The sequence below is a fragment of the Rhinolophus ferrumequinum genome, chromosome 14 (assembly GCF_004115265.2).
Source record: "Rhinolophus ferrumequinum isolate MPI-CBG mRhiFer1 chromosome 14, mRhiFer1_v1.p, whole genome shotgun sequence".
NCBI lineage: Eukaryota > Metazoa > Chordata > Mammalia > Chiroptera > Rhinolophidae > Rhinolophus > Rhinolophus ferrumequinum.
In genome coordinates this window covers 25653540-25673209 of record NC_046297.1, presented here as the reverse complement: position 1 = coordinate 25673209, position 19670 = coordinate 25653540, and the positions used below count along the sequence as shown (strand labels likewise).

The 19670-nt window shown below is 35.2% G+C and overlaps 1 protein-coding gene across 3 annotated transcripts in view; it reads right to left on the bottom strand.

Moving 5' to 3' along the window:
* Positions 1-19670, bottom strand: part of RB1CC1 (RB1 inducible coiled-coil 1) — a 95646-nt gene that overhangs the window by 31633 nt on the left and 44343 nt on the right. For all 3 annotated transcript variants that reach the window (XM_033126915.1, XM_033126914.1, XM_033126916.1), the window contains 7 exons: positions 17188-17372; positions 16834-17020; positions 16667-16748; positions 16330-16391; positions 14928-15031; positions 14387-14513; positions 12400-14297 (listed from right to left, as the gene is read on the bottom strand). In XM_033126915.1, the coding sequence (XP_032982806.1) occupies positions 12400-14297; positions 14387-14513; positions 14928-15031; positions 16330-16391; positions 16667-16748; positions 16834-17020; positions 17188-17372 (2645 nt within the window). The remainder of the gene's footprint in view (positions 1-12399; positions 14298-14386; positions 14514-14927; positions 15032-16329; positions 16392-16666; positions 16749-16833; positions 17021-17187; positions 17373-19670) is intronic.

The window sequence follows — 19670 nt, the reverse complement described above, 5'->3', positions numbered from 1 at the left end:
TAAAAGAATGAATGAATGAATATCCGAAGATTACATATGTTGAAGAGTTTTCCATTTTTAAAATAGGTTTAGTTCATTTTTTTTTTTAGCTAATGAATAAATAACACAAAATGAAAGCTGAAGTTAAATGTTCACACATAGCATATCTACAATTCCTGTATTCATATTCAGTTCTCTCAAAACTTTCTAACCCGTAAAGGGTTTCTGACAAAGCACAAGAGGACAAAGCAAGGAAAAAAAAGCACAAAAATAAGTTAATCATTATTTTAACTTCTGGTATAGAAGTTAATCTTATCTACTTTCAACCTAATAACCCTTTACATCAAGTTTGTTCAAATAGATAAACACATCAAAGGTGTCAGAATATGCTAAACTATAGGAAAGTTTATCCATGTTAGTAAATATTCCCAAATTATTTAAGCAAGTGAACTGATTGTTTTAAATGTACATTTAGTCAATTTTAAACAACACTTTATCGACAAAGGTTGCCCCAAAGGAGAAAATTACGTAATTCCAGCTTTGCATATATTAAATACCCAGAAAGGCCTGGAAAGTAGAACTCAAAAAAGCTGATACATTTGTTATCAGATGGGAACTTCCACACTATTATATAAAGAACTTAAAGTATCTCTGGTTGACAGTTTCTCCCATCATTAATAAACTATGTATGCAGCAAAAGGTTCTGTTATACCCAATATTTCTAGTAACTAGAAAATCTGCATTGAATACAAACTAGATTGCCTTGATGTCTGAACTTTCTTCTATCATTAACTGTGTTAGATTTGTGTCTAGTATACAAGTACTGTTTATCATGTGTTTTTTAAACTCTTCTTTTGAGATGAAAAAGAGATTAAAATTTAAAAATTCAAATGCTCCCATACTCCCTCAGATCCATGTCAACTACTCCCTGGAAGCATGACTATGAACAGTACAGTATATCATTTCCAGATATATGCAAACCACACATATATATTCTGCATTCATTTTCTTTGTACACAGGTGTGAGAAAGGCTTTCCCCCTAAATTGTCAAAAATAATGCATACTATAGATTTAATTTTTCCCAGTTACACAACAAAGTTATTTTAATTTTGCCTTAATCTCAACTAGACTGAACAGCTATTCACATATAGGCTATTTGTATATTCTTTTTTTAATTTACCTTTTTATTTAAGTATAGTTAATATACCACCTTATATTGGTTATATTTTCAGGTGTACAATATAGTAATTCAACATTTTTATACATTGCAATGTGATTATCCCACTAATTCTAGTGATCATCTGTCACTGTGTAAACTTATCACAATATTGACTATATTCCCTTTTCCCTCTTTACTCATCCCCCACCCATTCCCTTCTGGTGACAATCATTTTGGTCTGTTTGTGAGTCTGTTTTTGTTCTGTTTGGTCTGTCTATTCATATCCTCTGCTCATTTTTCTAATGGATTTTTTGTCCCCCTTTTTTAAATTGACTGGTGGGAGTGCTTCTTCTGCATGACAGAGAAGCTAAGAACTACGTTATCCAGAATTCCCTTCCCTGTAAATTCTGAGGGTTCAAGTTTGTCAACGAAAAATATCCAAACAAAATGTGGAATGCTAAAGAGAAAGAATCCATCATTCTCCAAAGGTAACTGTGCTCAGTCATATTGACAACTTATGATTCGTAAGGGGTTTCTAAGTAAACTACTTGCATTGGTGTCTCAGTATACAATTGGTAGAAAGAAGTCTCCTAAGAATTGTAGCAGTTTCCTAATTAGCAACTTTGGTGCTTCAAACCTATAGATTTCTATGACTTTGAACCTATAGATTTCCAGGACTTTGACTCCCTTACCCTTCACACCCCACCTCCCAGCTCTCCCAAAGTTCATGTAAGTTCTGATTCTAACATTAAACTCTTTAATCCTTAAATATTTAAAAGAGGTTCTGTTTTCTAAGCTCAGTCCAGAGAGATACAAATATGATCCTGTTTGGGGGGGGGGGAACCCATAAAGACGGAAACCTGGAATTCTCTGATCTGCTTTGATCTGCTGGCAGGAATGACCTCACCACCAGTGCAATCGGAGTTAGAACAAGGACAAACATAACACTGAATCAAGCCAAAATTATTTGTATAGATGTAATTACCAGAGAGTCTAATTTTAATGTTAGCAATTAATAGTTTGCTAGGTTGCTTGCCTGAAACCTGGACCCAATGGCCAACATTCAACAAAAATAAGATGCCAAGATGAGATACTCTCCAAGGAAAACAAATGATGGCCTGCAGGCCAGATTCAGTTATCTTTTTGTGTAATTAAAGTTTTATTCAAACATAGCCACACCCATTTATATTGTCTTACTCCTCTCTTGCTACAACAGTAAAGCTGAATAGCTTGGGTCAAGACCACCTGGTCCACAAAGCCTAAAATATTTACAATGCGCCCTTTACACCAATGATTCCCAAAGTGTGACAGATCCACATAACCCTGGGGGTAACTAGAACTCTTTCAGGGGATCAGTCAGGTCAAAAATATTTTCATAGTAACACTAAGATGATATTTGTCTTTTACATCTTATTGACATTTAAAGATGGTAAAACTGCTGACATCTTAACATAATGACAGTAACACCAAACTGTACTTTTAGTAAACATATCTTTTACTTCAAGGTGCTCAAAATGAAAAAGAAGAAGGCAGGTTTATTTTGGAATATCCTTGATATAGTAAAAATTATTATTGAATCCCAACCATTGAATATACATTTTTGAAATATTCTGCGTGATAAAATGACAAGTATATCTAAAGCATTTCTATCAATTACAAAGTATGTTTGTCTCATGGAAAAGTACTTGTACAATTCTTTTGACTGTGTGCTGAACTAGCTGCTTTTTCATGGTTCACTTTCTATTTGAAAGATGACAATCTTTGGTTATTCAGACTTGTTTTTTTTGGCATTCTCTCAAAAAGAATCAGCATGAGGCTGTTATTTCAATGAACTGACAGAAGTTGTTATCAATGACAAAATGTGACTCTTTTTAAAAAGAAATTAAAATTTTAGAAAACTTGTATCTGCCACTATGAGCTTGATTGAGAGCTTCCCAGTACCTCAGATCTTTCTTATAAATTCGGTAGGTATACAAAAGTGATTTTTCTAGGTTAATAAAACGTCAACATTTGCAAGATCTGCATCACTCAGTGAACCAGTGTTTTTCAATTGGCCAATCTACTGTGCCACAAAATCATGCATGAGTAAAATATCCATTGCAAAACATTTCAATGGATATTAACATAAAGAGCGTGAAAAAAATCCACTGACATATTCATATTACAATGAAAAATTATCATTTGTTGGATTTTGATTTAGGATCAAGGAAAAATATCCACAATTATCTGAAAAGGCTATTTAAATATTCTTCTCTTTCCAAGTCCATATAAGTGAAAGGCTGGACTTTCCATGTACTTCAATCAAAAGATACAGACTGGATGCAGAAGCAGCTACGAGAATCCACTAAGCCAAACATAGAGATTTGCAAATATAAAAAACAATGCAACTCTTCCCATTACTTTCATCTTAGAAAACAGTTTTTATTAAAAAAATTTTACTTATGCTAACATGTAGTAGGTATATTATTTTTAAATGACTAAACATCTTTTATATTTGTTTTAATTTCTAATACATAAAATATTGATATAATCCATATAAACAAAATAACTTTGGGGTCCTGAAAAATACGAGTATATAAAAAGGTACTGAGACCAAAGTTAGAACCACTTACCCTTGGTTTTTACATATTTAAAAAGAGTCACACACACACAAATCTGATGAAGACTACATGACAAGTAAATCCTAAAATATTTACTATCTGTCCCTTTAAAGAACAAATTTACAGACCCTTGGTCTAGAGCAGGCGTGTCCAAACTGTGGCCCGCGGGCCAACTGCGGCCCGCAATCCATTTTTTATTGGCCTGCAGCAAATTCCAAAAATATATTTAGTTTACTTAAATAAACCAGGTAAGGCAATACGTACTTCACCTCTAGTGAGTGGCCCGGCTGGCTGTGTATTTTACCGCATATGGCCCTTGGTAAAAAACGTTGTAAAAAGTTTGGACACCCCTGGTCTAGAGGAAGGCATCCAAAGAACGATCGTGCTAGGTATACTGGAAGGGATTTATTATGTATACCCTGGGAGGGGTAAGGCCTTGAGAAATACAACCTCAAAAGGCTCTCTATAGTGGTGCCCTGCACGACAGGGATAGCAGGGAAGGTGAAACCAATGAAATTCAATGAATTTAATGACAATAATCCTGTTACTGCAGATTTGTGGAGTGACAGAGGCCAATTACTGATACGTAACCAGAGCCATGATACGGTGCCATTACAGGCAGCAGTGCCCAAACAGTAATCAGGTTTGACCTAGAAAAGTCTTTGGCAGTAGCTATCCCTAAGGCTCTAATAGAATGGGCTGATAAAGTCTTATTCTTTCCTAAAAACTAGCTATCTGGTGTTCAGAGGGCTAACTTAAAAGACTGACCACTCCTCTCCCAATTCCAAGACCTGAGTCAGTCACCAACTACAACGCCAAAATTTTATATTGTTAAGTCTTCTTTCTCGTCTTCACCAAAAGTACCTTTGGTTTTCTAGGCAAGTATGTATTCAGGGAAGGTAATTAACCAATTTGGAGGGACTACTGAACATTGGCTCTAAGGGGATTCTAATAACACTGTGGTCCACCAGATTACTGACAGTCAAGTGAGAAGTGGAGTTTGGGTCAGTGGGTCCCTCACCATAGGTAAGCAATATCTCCTTACATCCAGAATCTGCAGTAAAATAGACATAAAAGCAACTGTTGGAGAATCCCTGTGGATCCCCTTACTCATAGAAAGAGGACTATTACGGTAGAAAGAACCAAGTAGAATCCCTAAAACTCTCACTTCAAATGACATGGGAGATTTCTACCACATTCTTATTTGACTTAAGTATGTGTCCTATAGAAAACATGTAATGGATTATCATAAATTTCATCAAGTAGCGACTCCAGTAAATCTGCTATTTCACGTATGCCTTCTTTACTGGAGCAAATCAACAATGCCACTACTACCTGACATGTAGCTACTGGATTGGTGATTTCTTCCCCCTCTATTCTTATTAGTATAGACCAGGGGATAACAAACTTTTGGGGGGGGTACGGGGGGCAGGGGACAAACAGTAAAAAGTTAGCCAGATGATCTTTGTCACAACACTCAACTATGCCAAAGGCAGCCACAGGCAATAGTAAAGGACTATTCATCTCTATATTCTAATATACATGAAGCTCTGACGAAAATAAGCAATGGGTTGGATTCCCACAGGCCAGTTTACCAACCCCTGATGTAGACCACAAGAAACAGTTTCACTTTGCCTACAGAGACGTCAATATACTTTCACTGTCTTATCTCTGGATTATATCAACTCTCTAGTCCTCTGTTAAAATCTTGTTGGCACTGGTCTTCTTGCTATTCCTTAAGATATCACATTAATTTAATACATTTATGACAATATGCTCCATAGACCTAGTAAATAGGAAGTAGCGACTACCTGAGCTTACCAGGGCAAGACCATGAAAATTTAGGAGTCTGACAGCACAGAACAATTTCTAAGTATCCAGTGGTCTGGGTATATGAAATGTTCCCTCTAAGGTGAAAGGACAAGTTATAGCTAGGTGAACATGTATGAATTTTGGACACAATATGTAGTACATTTGGGTCTGTTGCTATGACTCATTTACCAAATAACTTTTAAGGCTGCCTGTTCTGTGTAAGGTCCACAAACTAACATGCAAGTTGCTCTACCACTTGGGCCATATTTCCCAGAAGATGCTTGAAGTGTCTGTAGCAGAAACGGATATTGCATGGAGCTTTTGGCAAGTCCTATAGTAGAATCACAGTTGAGATCCTTAGGATTTTGAAGCACATAACTATTTACCTCTTGTGAAATGGCTTGCTACTGGGTCTATATAGTGATTAAAAGACTGACCATGGTCTTCCAAGTTACCATGTAACGTAAGGTGCCCATCCTAAAGTAGTTATTGTCTAACTCATCAACCTATGAAGTTGGGTGTACATGGCTGCATTCCATCATCAAGTAGATGTGGCATATATAGGATGAAGCTCAAATAAGTCCCAACAGCACAGAGATTCAGGTTTCCAAGGTACTTACGTGTGCTACATTGCTTCCTTCCTCTTCATCACAATTATGGCATTCACTACCCGGGGAAAGCCTGGCAGACCTGGTTTCCTGAGATTCTGCACAATAAACTGACACTATTCAAAAGCACGGTTTAAGTACTGAGAGTCCCACTGAGGAATGATCCCTAAAAACAGTAGTGAAGGGAAATTTTCCCAGTGGCAATATGTCAAGCAGTGTACTTGACGTTGCCTAGGAGGAGAAACGGCCAGGGGCATAGATCTACAGTGATTCATAGAGAAGAGCCAAAGGCTTGGCTGGATAGTGAGGAACTTGAAAGGAACTAGATTGAAATCTGGTGACAAGGAGATTTGCAGAAGGGAAATATGGATAAACCTCTTGAAATGGGCATAAAGTATGAGTGTGTATATATATATCTATATATATATACATTTATATAGATATATATACATATATATGAATATACATATATATACACACACATATACACATACACACACATACACACACTGTATATTATGTCCCACTGCAAGAAACCTCATAATAATCAATGGGCAAGTTGAACATTCTGTGAATATCAGTTAAATTCTTTAGGCAGCCACACCAGTCCTATCCAAAATGCTAATGGACAAATTGTCCAGAGGCAGGAAGTGAGGTTATGCATGGGCTCAGCAACATGATTTCCACACATTTAGTAACTAACACTGAGCCCCCGATACTGCAGTGCTCCCTTAGGAGATAAGCCACCTGGTGACAGGTCAGCTATACTTGACCACTTCCATCACGAAAAAAACAATAATCTGTCCTCACAAAAACAGTCCACCATTCTCCATCTAGATTTACCTCCCATACCCACAATATTTCTGCAAAAAATAACCATTCCTGAACTTAACAAAATACCTTATTCATTGCTGTGGTATTTCTCTAGAATTGCTTCTGAAGAAGGGATTTTATTTTATAGTAAAAGATGTGTAGCCATGGCCTCATGCCCATGGAAGTCACTGATCTTATCACATATGTCAATCCCTAAAGCAGCTGACCTATACAATTGTAGGTCAAACTACTGAAAACCGTTACAGTACCAGACGGGTGACATTTTGCATGGCTAGGGTAAAGAATGTAGTACATACTCTGAACCAGACACTACTTTGTGAGACCAATTATCCCACAGCATACATAGGTTGGAGAACCAAGGACAGAAACTGAATAACTATTACCTCATGAGCCATTAACAAAAATTTTGCTTCATGTCCACTATAATTCTGGACCATGCTGATTTAGAGCAGATTTAGTTCCCCTAAAGAGAATTTCTTTACTAGGAGATACCACCAAGGTCCCACTGAACTGGAGCTTAAACTACCATTTGGCTAATTAGGGCTCCTCATGCCACTGAAACAACATGCAAAGAAGTAGGCTGCAGAATATATTGATATAATTGAACTTAATTATCAATAGGAAACAGTTTCTCCTATACAATGAGGGTAGAGAGGAATATTACTGGAAGTCAGGGGCTTTCCTAGGGTGTCTCTTGAGTCAAGAGACAATGCCGTGTCCAAAGATAGAGTCAAATAAAAAACTACAGCAATTGTATTGCAGGAAGGAAAAACTACAGCAACTGAATTGCAGGAAGGATCATTAATCACCCTTCAGATCAAGAAGTAAAATCAACCTACATAATGTCTAAGGTAGAAAATGGAGTGGGTCACAGAAGGAACCTGTAAATACCTAACTATCAGTTACAAGGCTAGTAACAGAAATAAAGACTACAGTAATTAAGCCTGTATATATTAATCAATGTTTCATTTTTCTCTTCTCCCATTCCCCTAGTATTAGGTTGGTGCAAAAATAATTGTGGCTTTTGCAATTATTTTTAACCTTTTAAACCGCAGTTACTTTTGCACCAACCTAATATGTTAATTATGTGTTGTGATAATGGTAGTTAACCCTATATTTTAGGGATACAGAATATCAAAGAGAGGTTGTGTCTATGCAGAATGATGAACATTACTCAATATGTTCACTCTAGGATGGCTAGAATTGACAAAAATTTGAGTCTCACCTTTTGAAGAGGTTAAGATAACTGAGGCAGATTTAAACTGAAATCACATTAAGACGGAAACATGACATTATTAAGTGTCTTTATCTGGAAGTCCAATACGGATAAAAAAAGATATGTAAAATTATTGTGTTTAAAAAATAAGGTGTACAGTGCGAAACTGTCAGTTGCCATCTTGCCACTGCTCTCAGCCCTTTTTTAGAATCTCATCTGCATTGTAATGCAGATTCTGTACTTCCCAGAATACCCTTTATAGCTTCAAGTCTGCCAATGAAAAGAACAGGTGCAAGGTTTGGAAAGTAGAAAAGCAACCCATGCTTACTCTCCAGAGGTGGCTGTATCCAGATGCAGTTTCACAGCAGCTTCCTGTCAAGTAAATGGGAACTACCTACTGCGTGCTACAGATTAAGCCACATTACTGGGGCTTGGAAGAGATTCTTAAGTGTTGCAGCAGCTTCCCAGAGAGCATGGAAACCATTAGCTTGGGTGGATACTTAGTGTCTGTTTTCCTCATATTTCACAAAGAGTTTTCCTGGCCTTCAGTGGTGAATACTTTAACTTTAGTTCCCCCAGCTCTGTAAATATTCCGGCAGGCTCTATTTCCTATATTAAATCCTCTAACTCCCCCAGGATGCATAAAGAATTTCTGTTTTCAAAACAGAAGAGGTTTAACTGTACACCAATATACAAATATTACACAGCAGAGTCAATCACAAGAGACTGTATAAAAGTGGTAAGGTAAGAAACAGAGGTTAAAACATGTATGTATACCTGTAAGTATATTCACTTGGAAGAATTAATGATAGAACTAATTGATAATGTTCTAGAAAATGTTTATTAGGCCACAAAAACCACTCAATAAATTTTGAAGAGTAGAAAAAGGAAAGACCATTTTCTCTGATCTGAAGGCAATAACATCAGTCAGTAACAATAAAATTGCAAAAAACCCGACAACTGTATAAAATCTGAAGTTTCTAAAAACATTATCTTTTGAACCACCATGGAAATAACTGAAATTGTAATATCAAGAAAATAACAATGACGAAATTAACATAGCCTCAGTCTAGGATTTAGCCTTTACTCAATACTACTCAGAGGAAACTGTTATCTTTTATACATGCATACACAATTTAAAAAGAATGAAAATAAGCAATTTTCAACTGAAGAATTTGGTTAAAGAAACTTCAAATAAACCAAAGTAAATTTACAAATTAAAAAAGGAAAACGACGGTCCTGAACATTTGAAATTTAAAAAAAAAATCGTTTCTTTCGAAATCCAAAATACAGTAGTACCTCAGTTTTCCAACGTCTCTGTTGCCCAACATTTCGGTTTACGAATGCCGTAAACCCGGAAGTAATTGCTTTGGTTTTCAACATGCCTCGGAAGTCGAACATGTCACGAGGTTTCCGCTGCGTGCAAGATCCTAGCTGTCCGCTGTTGAGTCCTGAGCATCCGTGCAACATGGAGGTGATATTTGGGCTTCTTTGGTGACTGTGTGCAATCAATCTGTGCTCATCTCATCTCAGGAGCACTCTTGTAATCGATTTGTTTTGTGACTATTGGGAACCCAGTGCATCAATCTGTGTTCATCTAATCTAAGTAGCCCTCTTGCAACCAATTTGTTTTTGTGACTGTGTGCAATCAATCTGTGTTCATGTCATCTCGGGAGCCCTCTGCCAATCACCCCTTGCTGTGAGAAATGGATAAAAGCTGCAAAGCCAAGATAATCATTAACAGAACAACAATAGAGGTGAAGAAGGAAATTATTTCCAAACATGAAAGTAGTGTCTGTGTATGTGAAGAAGGAAATTATTTCCAAACATGAAAGTAGTGTCTGTGTATGTGATCTGGCAACACAGTTTGGTATTGTCAAACCTACAATTTGTACCATCTTAAAAAATAAAGAAGCCATTAAAGGAGCCAAAGTTGCAAGAGGTGTTAAAACACAAAACAAAGACCACAGACAATCAAAGAAGTGGAAAATAAACTTTTCCTATGGATAAATGAAAAACAGTTGCCCAGTGACAGCATTTCTGAGAGCATAATTTGCGAAAAAGCTTTACATTTGCATGCTGACCTCATCAAAAACACCCCTGGAATAAGTGCTGAGAGTGATATTTTAAAGGCAAGTAGAGGGTTTGAAAAGTTTAAGAGAAGTGGCATACACAATGAGGTGAAGAAACATGGTGAAGTTGTCAGTGCCAACAAAGAAGATGCCGACCAATTTGTTTAGGAATTTAAAGATTATGTACAGGCAGAGGGTTTCCTTCCCCAACAAGTTTTCAACTGCAATGAGACAGGCCTCTTTTGGAAGAAAATGCCAAAGAGGACCTACATAACAAAGGAGGAGAAATCACTGCCAGGACACAAGCCCATGAAAGACAGGCTATCCCTTTTATTTTGTGGGAATGCAAATGGGGATTTTAAGTTGAAGCTTTGCTAGTCTACCATTCTGAGAACCCCAGGGTATTTAAGAAAAACAGTGTCATACAAAGCAAATTGCATGTGATGTGGAGGGCAAACAGCAAAGCTTGGGTAACCACTCAATTTTTTATTGAGTGGGTTGTTCACGAAGAGTTTGGGCCAAGTATAAAAAATACCTCCAAGATAAAAGTCTTTCAATGAAGTGCCTGCTTGTTATGGATAATGCTCCAGTTCACCTCCCAGGCTTGGAGAACGAGTTGATGGAAGAGTTCAGTTTTATCAATGTAAAGTTTTTGCCCTCCAATACAACTCCTCTCATCCAGCCCATGGACCAGTCATATCTAATTTTAAGAAGCTTTACACCAAAGCACTGTTCCAAAAGTGCTTGGAGGTGACCTTGGACACAGAGCTAACCCTCAGAAAGTACTAGAAGAATCATTTCAATACCCTACATTGCTTACATCTCATAGACAAAGCATGGAGGGATGTGTCTCAGAGAACAATGAAGTCAGCATGGAAGAATTGTGGCCAGACACTGTCCCTGAACACGTATTTGAGGATGTTGAAGAAGATGCTCCTATTGTTGAGGATATTGTGTCTCTGGCAAAATCCATGGGCTTGGAAGTGAGTAGTGATGATGTGGTGGAGTTAGTGGAGAACCACAAGACCGAACTCACCACAGAAGACCTTCAAAACATTTTGATGGGGCAGCAACAGGCGGCAACTGAAGAATTGACTTTGGAGGAGGAGGGAAGAGAAAGTTTCTACTGCACTGGTCAAAGAAATGTGTGCAAAATGGGCTGAAATGCAAATTTTTGTTGAAAATTATCACCCTGATAAAGCTGCTGTAAGTCAGGCCACTAACACTTTCAATGATAATGCTATGTCTCACTTCAGACAAATTTTAACACATCGGAAAAAGCAAATGTCAATTGAAAAATTTTTAGTGAGGAAAAGATCCAGTGAGTCTAAACCAGGTGTCAGTGGTGTAAACAAATCAAGGGAAGGAATGGCAGGAGAAGAATCACCTACAGTGATTATGGAAGAGGGCTACAGAACACCTCAACAACACTCACTTATTGTGATTACAGAAGAGGGCTACAGAACACCTGAACAACAGTCACCTATTGTGATTCTGGAAGAGGACCACAGAATACCTGGAGAACAGTCACGTATTTTGATTATTGAAGGCAGACCCCCCATCCAAACCATGACTATCATTGCAGGTAAGAAAAAAATTACAGTTTCATTTTTATCATCTATAGTACTGTTTTTACATTGTGTTTATTATTGCTTTTCCAGTACAGTATATTGTATTTATTGCTTTCATTGTGTATCATTTCATGGGTCTATGGTATCATTAGATAGTAAAATTCATGCTAAATTTCCTGTTTCAGGGATTGACTTTAAAGGTCTGGAATAGATTAATCCATTTTGCATTACTTTCTATGGGAAACCAGGCCTAGGTTTTCAAATGTCTCAGAACTCGAACGTTCTTCTGGAACGGATTATGCTCGAAAACCGAGGTACCACTGTACTAACCCATTTTTAAAAACCACTAATGGATTTACGCAGTCTGTGATTTTCAAAACTCTGCAAAACACATTAACTATTTAAAAAGTAAAAGTTTTTACTTCATAAATATATCAATTGCTACATTTACCTAAGATAAATGAATAAATTAAGGTATTGATTACACACAAAATTGAAATTTGAATCACTAATATTTTAATTTTATAATTATAGATGAAATTCTTACCTTTTTGCTATTTGATTCTCAAGATGTTTAACTTTTTCTAGTAACTGTTTCTCAACAGCTTCTCTCTCCAATTTAAATTCTTTCAGGGCAGTCTGAACAGCTTCTTCTTTTTCACAATTAAGCTTCTGAATTAACTGTTGTCTGTCTTGTTCCTGGTTCATGATGAATTTTTCTCTATCTTTCTCAAGTTTCTGGATAATAGCTTCATACTCTTGTTCTTGTTGGGTAATTTTTTCATCTTTTTGTTTTTCAAGAGCACTCAATTCTGAGTCTAATTTACCCTGCAGTTCAACTATTTCTTCTTTCAGGTTTTTTTCTATTTCAAATGCGTGTTGATGCAATGATGTTACTTTGTTTAATTCAGCTTGAAGCGCTTTAGATTCTTCTTCATGTCTACTAATTAACTCTGAAATGCACTGATCTTTTTCAATTGTCATTAAAGTTCTTAGCTCTGCTAAACCCACCTGATAATTTTCATTATTATCCTGAATCTTTTGGTTTAGTTTACTTATCTCTGTTCTCAAATCTTTAGTCTCTTGTTCAAGGAGAGATTTTAAGGTCTCCTTCTGCTGGGCTCTGCTTTCTTCCAGCAAAATTTTTATTTCATCAGTTTCTGCTTCCTTCAATGCAAGTTCAACCTCTAACTTACATCTTGTGTCTGACAACTCAGAAACCTTGAGTTTTAACTCCTGTAACTGTTGTTCTTTTTCCTGGATAATTGTGACATGAGATTTTTGTATCTGATCAAGTTTTTGTTGATTTTCATTTTTTAATTTCTCCAAAGAAACTTTGTGATCTGTCATAACTTTATCGAACTCCTGTGTGTGCCTGACGTACAGAGTGTTCTCTAATTCCTTTAGATGACTTTCTTCTAAGCTCTGAAGTTCTGCCCTCAACACCTGGATCTTCTCATCATTTTCAACATGGAGCTTCTTTAAGTCTTCTAATACCATCTCTCGAGACTCTTTCAATTCCTTAATTTCACAATTTTGAGTGTGCATTATATTTTCCATCTCTAACAACTTCTGGTCCTTTTCATTCTGCAGACAGATGACAGCTTCTTTTTCATGTTTAACCAAAGCAAATTCATTATCTTTATTTTGTAAAACCTCCTCAAGGCATACTAAGTCTCCTCTAAGCTTTTTAATTTTGTTTTCATTTTCTTCACTCTCTTTTATTAATGCATCAAATTTGCCTTCATATTCACTTTTTAAAGACTGTAGTTCTTTTTGATGTTTTTCATTTAGTGTTATTTCCAGAGAACATTTTACCTTTTCAATAATGTCTCTTATTTCTATTGCTGTGCATTTTAAAGAATTTGAGAAGTCACACTGCTCTTTTTGTACATATGTTCTGAAGTGGCAAAGGTCCTCCCTGATGGTTCGTATAGTGAATTGCGAGTCTTGGGCAACAACCCTACATTTTTCCAATTGTACTTTTAGAGAAACATGATCTCCTGAATCCTTTTTGCCATATATATTTGTATCCTGCATACGTCTACTGTCTATTGCATTGATAACTGATGAATAAAGTGATTCCACCATCATTTCTGGACTCTGTGGATCACTTATAATATTAGGAGATAAATTTTCTTCTATTACAAATTCATTCACAGCAGACATAAAATCTGATTCAGGACTTTCTGCTAATGAATCCAAGTCTAATGAAACTTGCTGAATAGTCTGTTCTATGTTTGGATGGGGAATAGTTTCAAAATCAAATGTATGTGCATCAATGCTATCTGGAGACAATTCTTCTAAGGGACATACTGCAGGACATAAGGGATCCTGAACAGTGAATGGAGGAGGAGTTCTTGGTGAGGTAGTAGTTGTAATTCCTGTTGCACTTTCTATCCTTGGTGAGGAAGCCGACTGTGGGGATGTCTGACTTGTAGATGCCTGGAAAAGACAGGGACAGGCTTAAACAGCTGTAGCAACATAAACATTTTGCAGTAAAAAAGTGAATCATTTGAAAGAACGTAATTTGCCTTTTGTTCACTCAGTAGATCTGTAATGGTCTGTGACATTTCATCCAAACTTTGTGCTGCTTTTACCAAATTATGTAGAGCAAGTACATGCTGGTGTAGAGGTTCAAAGTCACAAAGTAAGGGAACCCTGAAATAGAATGTAACCAAATTAGATTTTTGATTTCTTACCGAAGATAAAAACAAGTACAACCAAGTATTTTAATGATGTCAAGAATAACTACTGCATTATCATTCTCTTTCAATCAATATCAGGAATAGCCTAAGATATAATCATTAACATGATAAATTAGAAATTTTCCACAGTATGCAAAGTCAGAGTAACTACTAGGAAAAAAGTTGTATGTAAGACATTAATTTCTTTATTTTCTGGTCATTTTTATATTCCCCAGATGTTTCCCAAAGCAGCCACAAGAGAGCTAGTCTATCATAAAATAGTTCTCTATTCTGGTATCTCCTAAGAGCGCTGATACGTTCCACAGCTCCGGAATAATGAAAACATTACAAGGTGATATCTAAAGTTAAAAATACTAATGATATTTACCTGAGGAATGGTTGAACTTCTGAAGGACAAAATGATTGCAGAAACTGTAAATCTTTTAATGAAATATCTGGAAGTTCACAGTCAAACTTTCGAGGCTTCTGTGTCTGTACAAAAAAATAACAATAATTTACAAAAAAACATAAAGGACAAATTTATAAATGGTTTCTTACTGTAATTAAATTCAGTGTAACAAATAAGCAAAAATGTTTCAACTGATCTACTCACACTTAATAGAATAAAATGACATTAAAAATTCAGTAACATGGGATACTATTTTTCTGAGTCTTAACTAACTGGGACACAAGCTGTTGATGATCAACTGATGTGCTTGCTCCTGCCCTTCACTGTTTTTCAGCATCTTTTTACAGGAATTCTAGCATTCCCATCAACATTAATGGAATCATGTTTCACTAGTATGTAGACTATTCCCAAATTTTTCCTTGACCTATTGCATGATCAGGTAGATCTCTCTAGCCCTAGCCCTGCATCTATTCCTATTACGTATTAGCATGCCTTGTTGTTTTAACATGGTAAAAATAATCTTTTCCCATGTAACACTTCTTCCTTGCCTTTTCACTTGACCTTTCTATTTTCTAAAATATAAGCTCTTAGTGAATTTCAGCTTCTCTGAATAAAAATTATCTGGTAAGTCCTACCATTTCTTTATAATACTGCAAAGAAATGCACCTTTTAAAGTAACTACAATTGTTTTTGATTATTAAGCAGATTTAGAAATGCCAAGATGCTCTTCATTAGACAGGGTTTCCTAGATATATTACATCAGTCATCCTTAGATTTTAAAACATACACATATTTAAAGCCCTAAGAAATCCTGCAGTATAGAAACATGTTTACTAGCTAAGTAGTATGTCTAAGGAGAAAAACAAACAAACAAACAAATAAACAAACCTACAGCATTTCCTAAACTTCTTTGACTGTGGAATCTGGTTTAGAAATATACCAAACTTATTTTTCATGGTTTCAATAAAGGTTACCGGAAAAGTCACCCTGTCTGATTTGTCAAAACATGAATGAAAGAAAGCTGGTGGGTGGGTGGGTAAGAGAGTAAGAGAATGAAAAGGGGAAGGAAATGGGAGAGGACAGTAGAAAAAGCCAGAGGGGAAAGGAAAGAGGGAGGGAAAAGGTAAAGAAAGAGAGAAAGAGAAAGACAAAATAAGAAGTGGAAAATCTATTCCTATCAATCTGAACAGTGTAGTAAGACTTATCCACCTTTGTTATGAAGACGCGATTAAAAACTATCAATATATCTTAAGGCTTTATAACTGGCTTTTTTAAAGCCAAAAACATTTTTATGTTGATAAAAAAAAATTTGATAACTATCTCTATTTATGAAATAAAGGTTTGAACATACAGAATTTAGTCATGGTTAGGAAATACATACACAAAAGGATGGGGGCCAGGAGTCCAATCCTCTAAATAGACGATTTCTTAAAAAAGACTTCCCTGTGTAAAGAAATTAACAATATAGTTATTTTATAACTTTACTTAGAGTAAAAAAAAAAAAATTAAAATAAAACAACTCCTTTGGTTTTTGAAAAAAATTCTGACAAGTCTTCATATTTAAAATTTAACTATGTATTCAACTCTAGAGAGGAACATGTATCTATAGATTTCAATGGTAATTCAAATCACATAAATGCTATATAATGCTACATTCATACCTATAAAAACATTTTTATTTAAAAGATAAATTTAAGTTGTTAATGAAGAACACTTACTAAATAATTTTCCAAAGGATTCCCTTTTTGACTTTTCAGCTTCATATAATCGCTTTCCATCTTTGACTAAAGCACCAGCCCACTAAGAGGGGGAAATCTTATGTTACTATCACACAGCAATTCATTAAAACTCATAACAAAATTAACATAGAATTCAACTTACATACCTCTCTGTAGTGTTTTATGAACATTTTTCTCCTTACAACCTCAACAACAGCTAAGCAGTACATCTGAGGAACTGTACTAAGAGCTTCAACAATTTTGACTCTTTCTAACAGCTCTATTACGAGGCGGAGCAAAGCTTGCAATTTCTCTCCATCTTGATCAGCATGAAGCATTACAAAGCAACACCACCTAAAGAATGAAATTGAGACATACAAACTCTATAAAAAAAATCTAATCCCAAGTTAATCAATCAAGTATTTCAACATAGTGATAAGAGAAAAATACTCCATCACTTGGAAGAAATAAAAAAACATCAACTCTAAACCTCCTAAATTAGGGATAACAGAATCACTTACTTCAGTCTGACATGTAGGTTAGTTGCTAGTTCTTGTTTGGCAGTGGTACACTTCTGTTTAATATCCAATAGTTTTCTATGATTTTGCAACATAATCATCAACTGATTTGCATGACTTAGGCATAAGTCAGGTAATACAGATGCATCCTTCAAGTTTTCAGCTCTCATCTGATTAGCTAAAAATCCCTTTGAGAGAAAATATTTTAAAGGATATTAACTTTGTTTCATGAGAAACATGAACATTCATTTAGAAGGAAAATCTTTATGTTAAACAAGAACTCTTCTACTTTCAAACAAGAATTTAAAATCTACTGTTTCTCAATGTGGTAGATGTTCAGTTTTGAAGGTTCAGTTTTGAAGAAATCTACGCTCATCTAATTCTGTTCCATTGTGCTAGGAAAAAAATAAAACCCAAGAAAATAAAGTAACTTATCCAAGGACACATTAAAAGCCAAATTAGAACAACATACGTGTCAGTCAGAGCATGATATTAAATAAAACGTGGTCAATGATTTTACGCCATGAAAAAGAATAATTAATTTAATCTTGGCCAATTATATTCAATGGTTTGTTATATACTTCCCCAAATAAAAAACAATCAACTGACATTGCACTTTATTGAAAAGTCAGTCCTCTCTTTCCTTTTCTAGACTATATTTTGTTCCACTGACATATATGTGTATTTTGTTTTCTTTAGAACAATGACTAAACTGTAATTTTACAGTGTGTTTTATTATGTGGTCGGAAAAATATATACTTTTTCTTAGCTACCCTTATTTAAACAGGTAAACTTTGCATCATTTTGTTAAGTAGGGATTGTATTTAGGTTATATAAATTTAGACAAAAGTGCTATATTTAAAGTCTTCTTTTATTCACACAACCAGCCAAATGAAAACCCAACAGCAGATACTTAAAAAAATGTCCAAAGAGGTTATAACTTCTTTGATAACCTCTTGATGAGGTTAAGTATTTTTATTGTGCTTATAGATGTTTTTTCCTATTCTATTTACTAAATAATTAACAAGCTATAGAAAGTTTCAGAATTTGTACATCCATCTGACTGCCATACTTGTTACTGTAAATAATTATCTTTCTAGGGATTTAACCATATTGATCAGCAAAGGACAGCAAGTGTGTCTTCCTACTTTCTAGTGGTTCTTTCTCTTTCTGTTTCATGTTTTTCTAAATATTATGTAAATATTTAAATGATGTGTGCTGAAAATTAAGTCAAAATGGTTCAATATATGAAAATAAGACAATTTCAATAGTAACTTTATATCTTATTTTTCTTTCAAGATGCTATATGACCAACTGTTGCTATACTTTTTCTTTAATTTAATCTATTTAAAAATAACATGCTGCTTCTATCTCCTTTGTCAAAGTCTTAATAGGTTTCAATTACTTTTTACTGAACCCAAGAAAAATATAGAATCAATCCCAAAATCTAAATTCTAGACCATTAATAAAGGATTTCCAAAAGCACATTTGTAACAGCAGGCTAAGAGATAATATACCAGATATGATCAAGACTGCAAGAACAGAAAAGGCATGCCTACTGAAATGATGTTTCAGATAAAAACCTTGCCTCTGCAAATCCACTGGCAACCAAACAAATAAAGATGAGTGAAAAGTTGTTCCAGTGACCACGTACTACCTAACTTCAACAGGTTACCTCCTGTCTCTCATGAATGCCTTGAAAATAATCTTATTATACACAATTTCTCTCACAGTCAGATTCACTCAGGCAAGCCCAATTGAAATCCTTCTACCTTAGGGCCTAAATATCCTCTATTTTACAATTTTGCTCCCGGTATGTAACCAGCTAATCAAGATAATTTCTAAACACACTCATATTAAGAAGTACATAGGGATACCAAGAAATATTAACTGAAGAATAATTAAACAAGTATTTAATTGTCTCTTAATGTCTAAAATGACTATACTACTTCAGGGAGAAAAATCTTTTTAAAAATTAATAATATTATCTCCACTTAGAATAAAGTGTTCTTAAAGTTAAATTCTATGAGCTACCACTGCAGTTTAAAACATTAGCAAAAGCTGCAAATAAATTAGGGGGAGAGAAGATGTTTAGACAGCATTCTTCTATGCTCATGACATCAAAATTAGTTTTTTTTTAATTTTCACATGAACAGTAAAAGGGTGTCCATTAAATTTCATTTCAGTTTGGATTCCAGAAGGTTTAAGGGTCAAGACCTGGAAAGCAAACAATAAAGGCTCAAGTCCAAAAGAAATGTTTCTTTTATTACTTTGAGAAAATGAAAAAATACTATTACTCCCTTTGTCACAGCAACTACTCTCCCAAAGAAATGACTACATTATATGACAAAGCTTCATTTGCTGAATCCACTGCATACTTGAGGATGACATCAGAAATAGATTTTAATGCAACCAAATGTAAATCCATTCAATGTTTATCTGCCCAATTGTAGTAGAAACACTTGCAATATATTTTTTTAAAATAA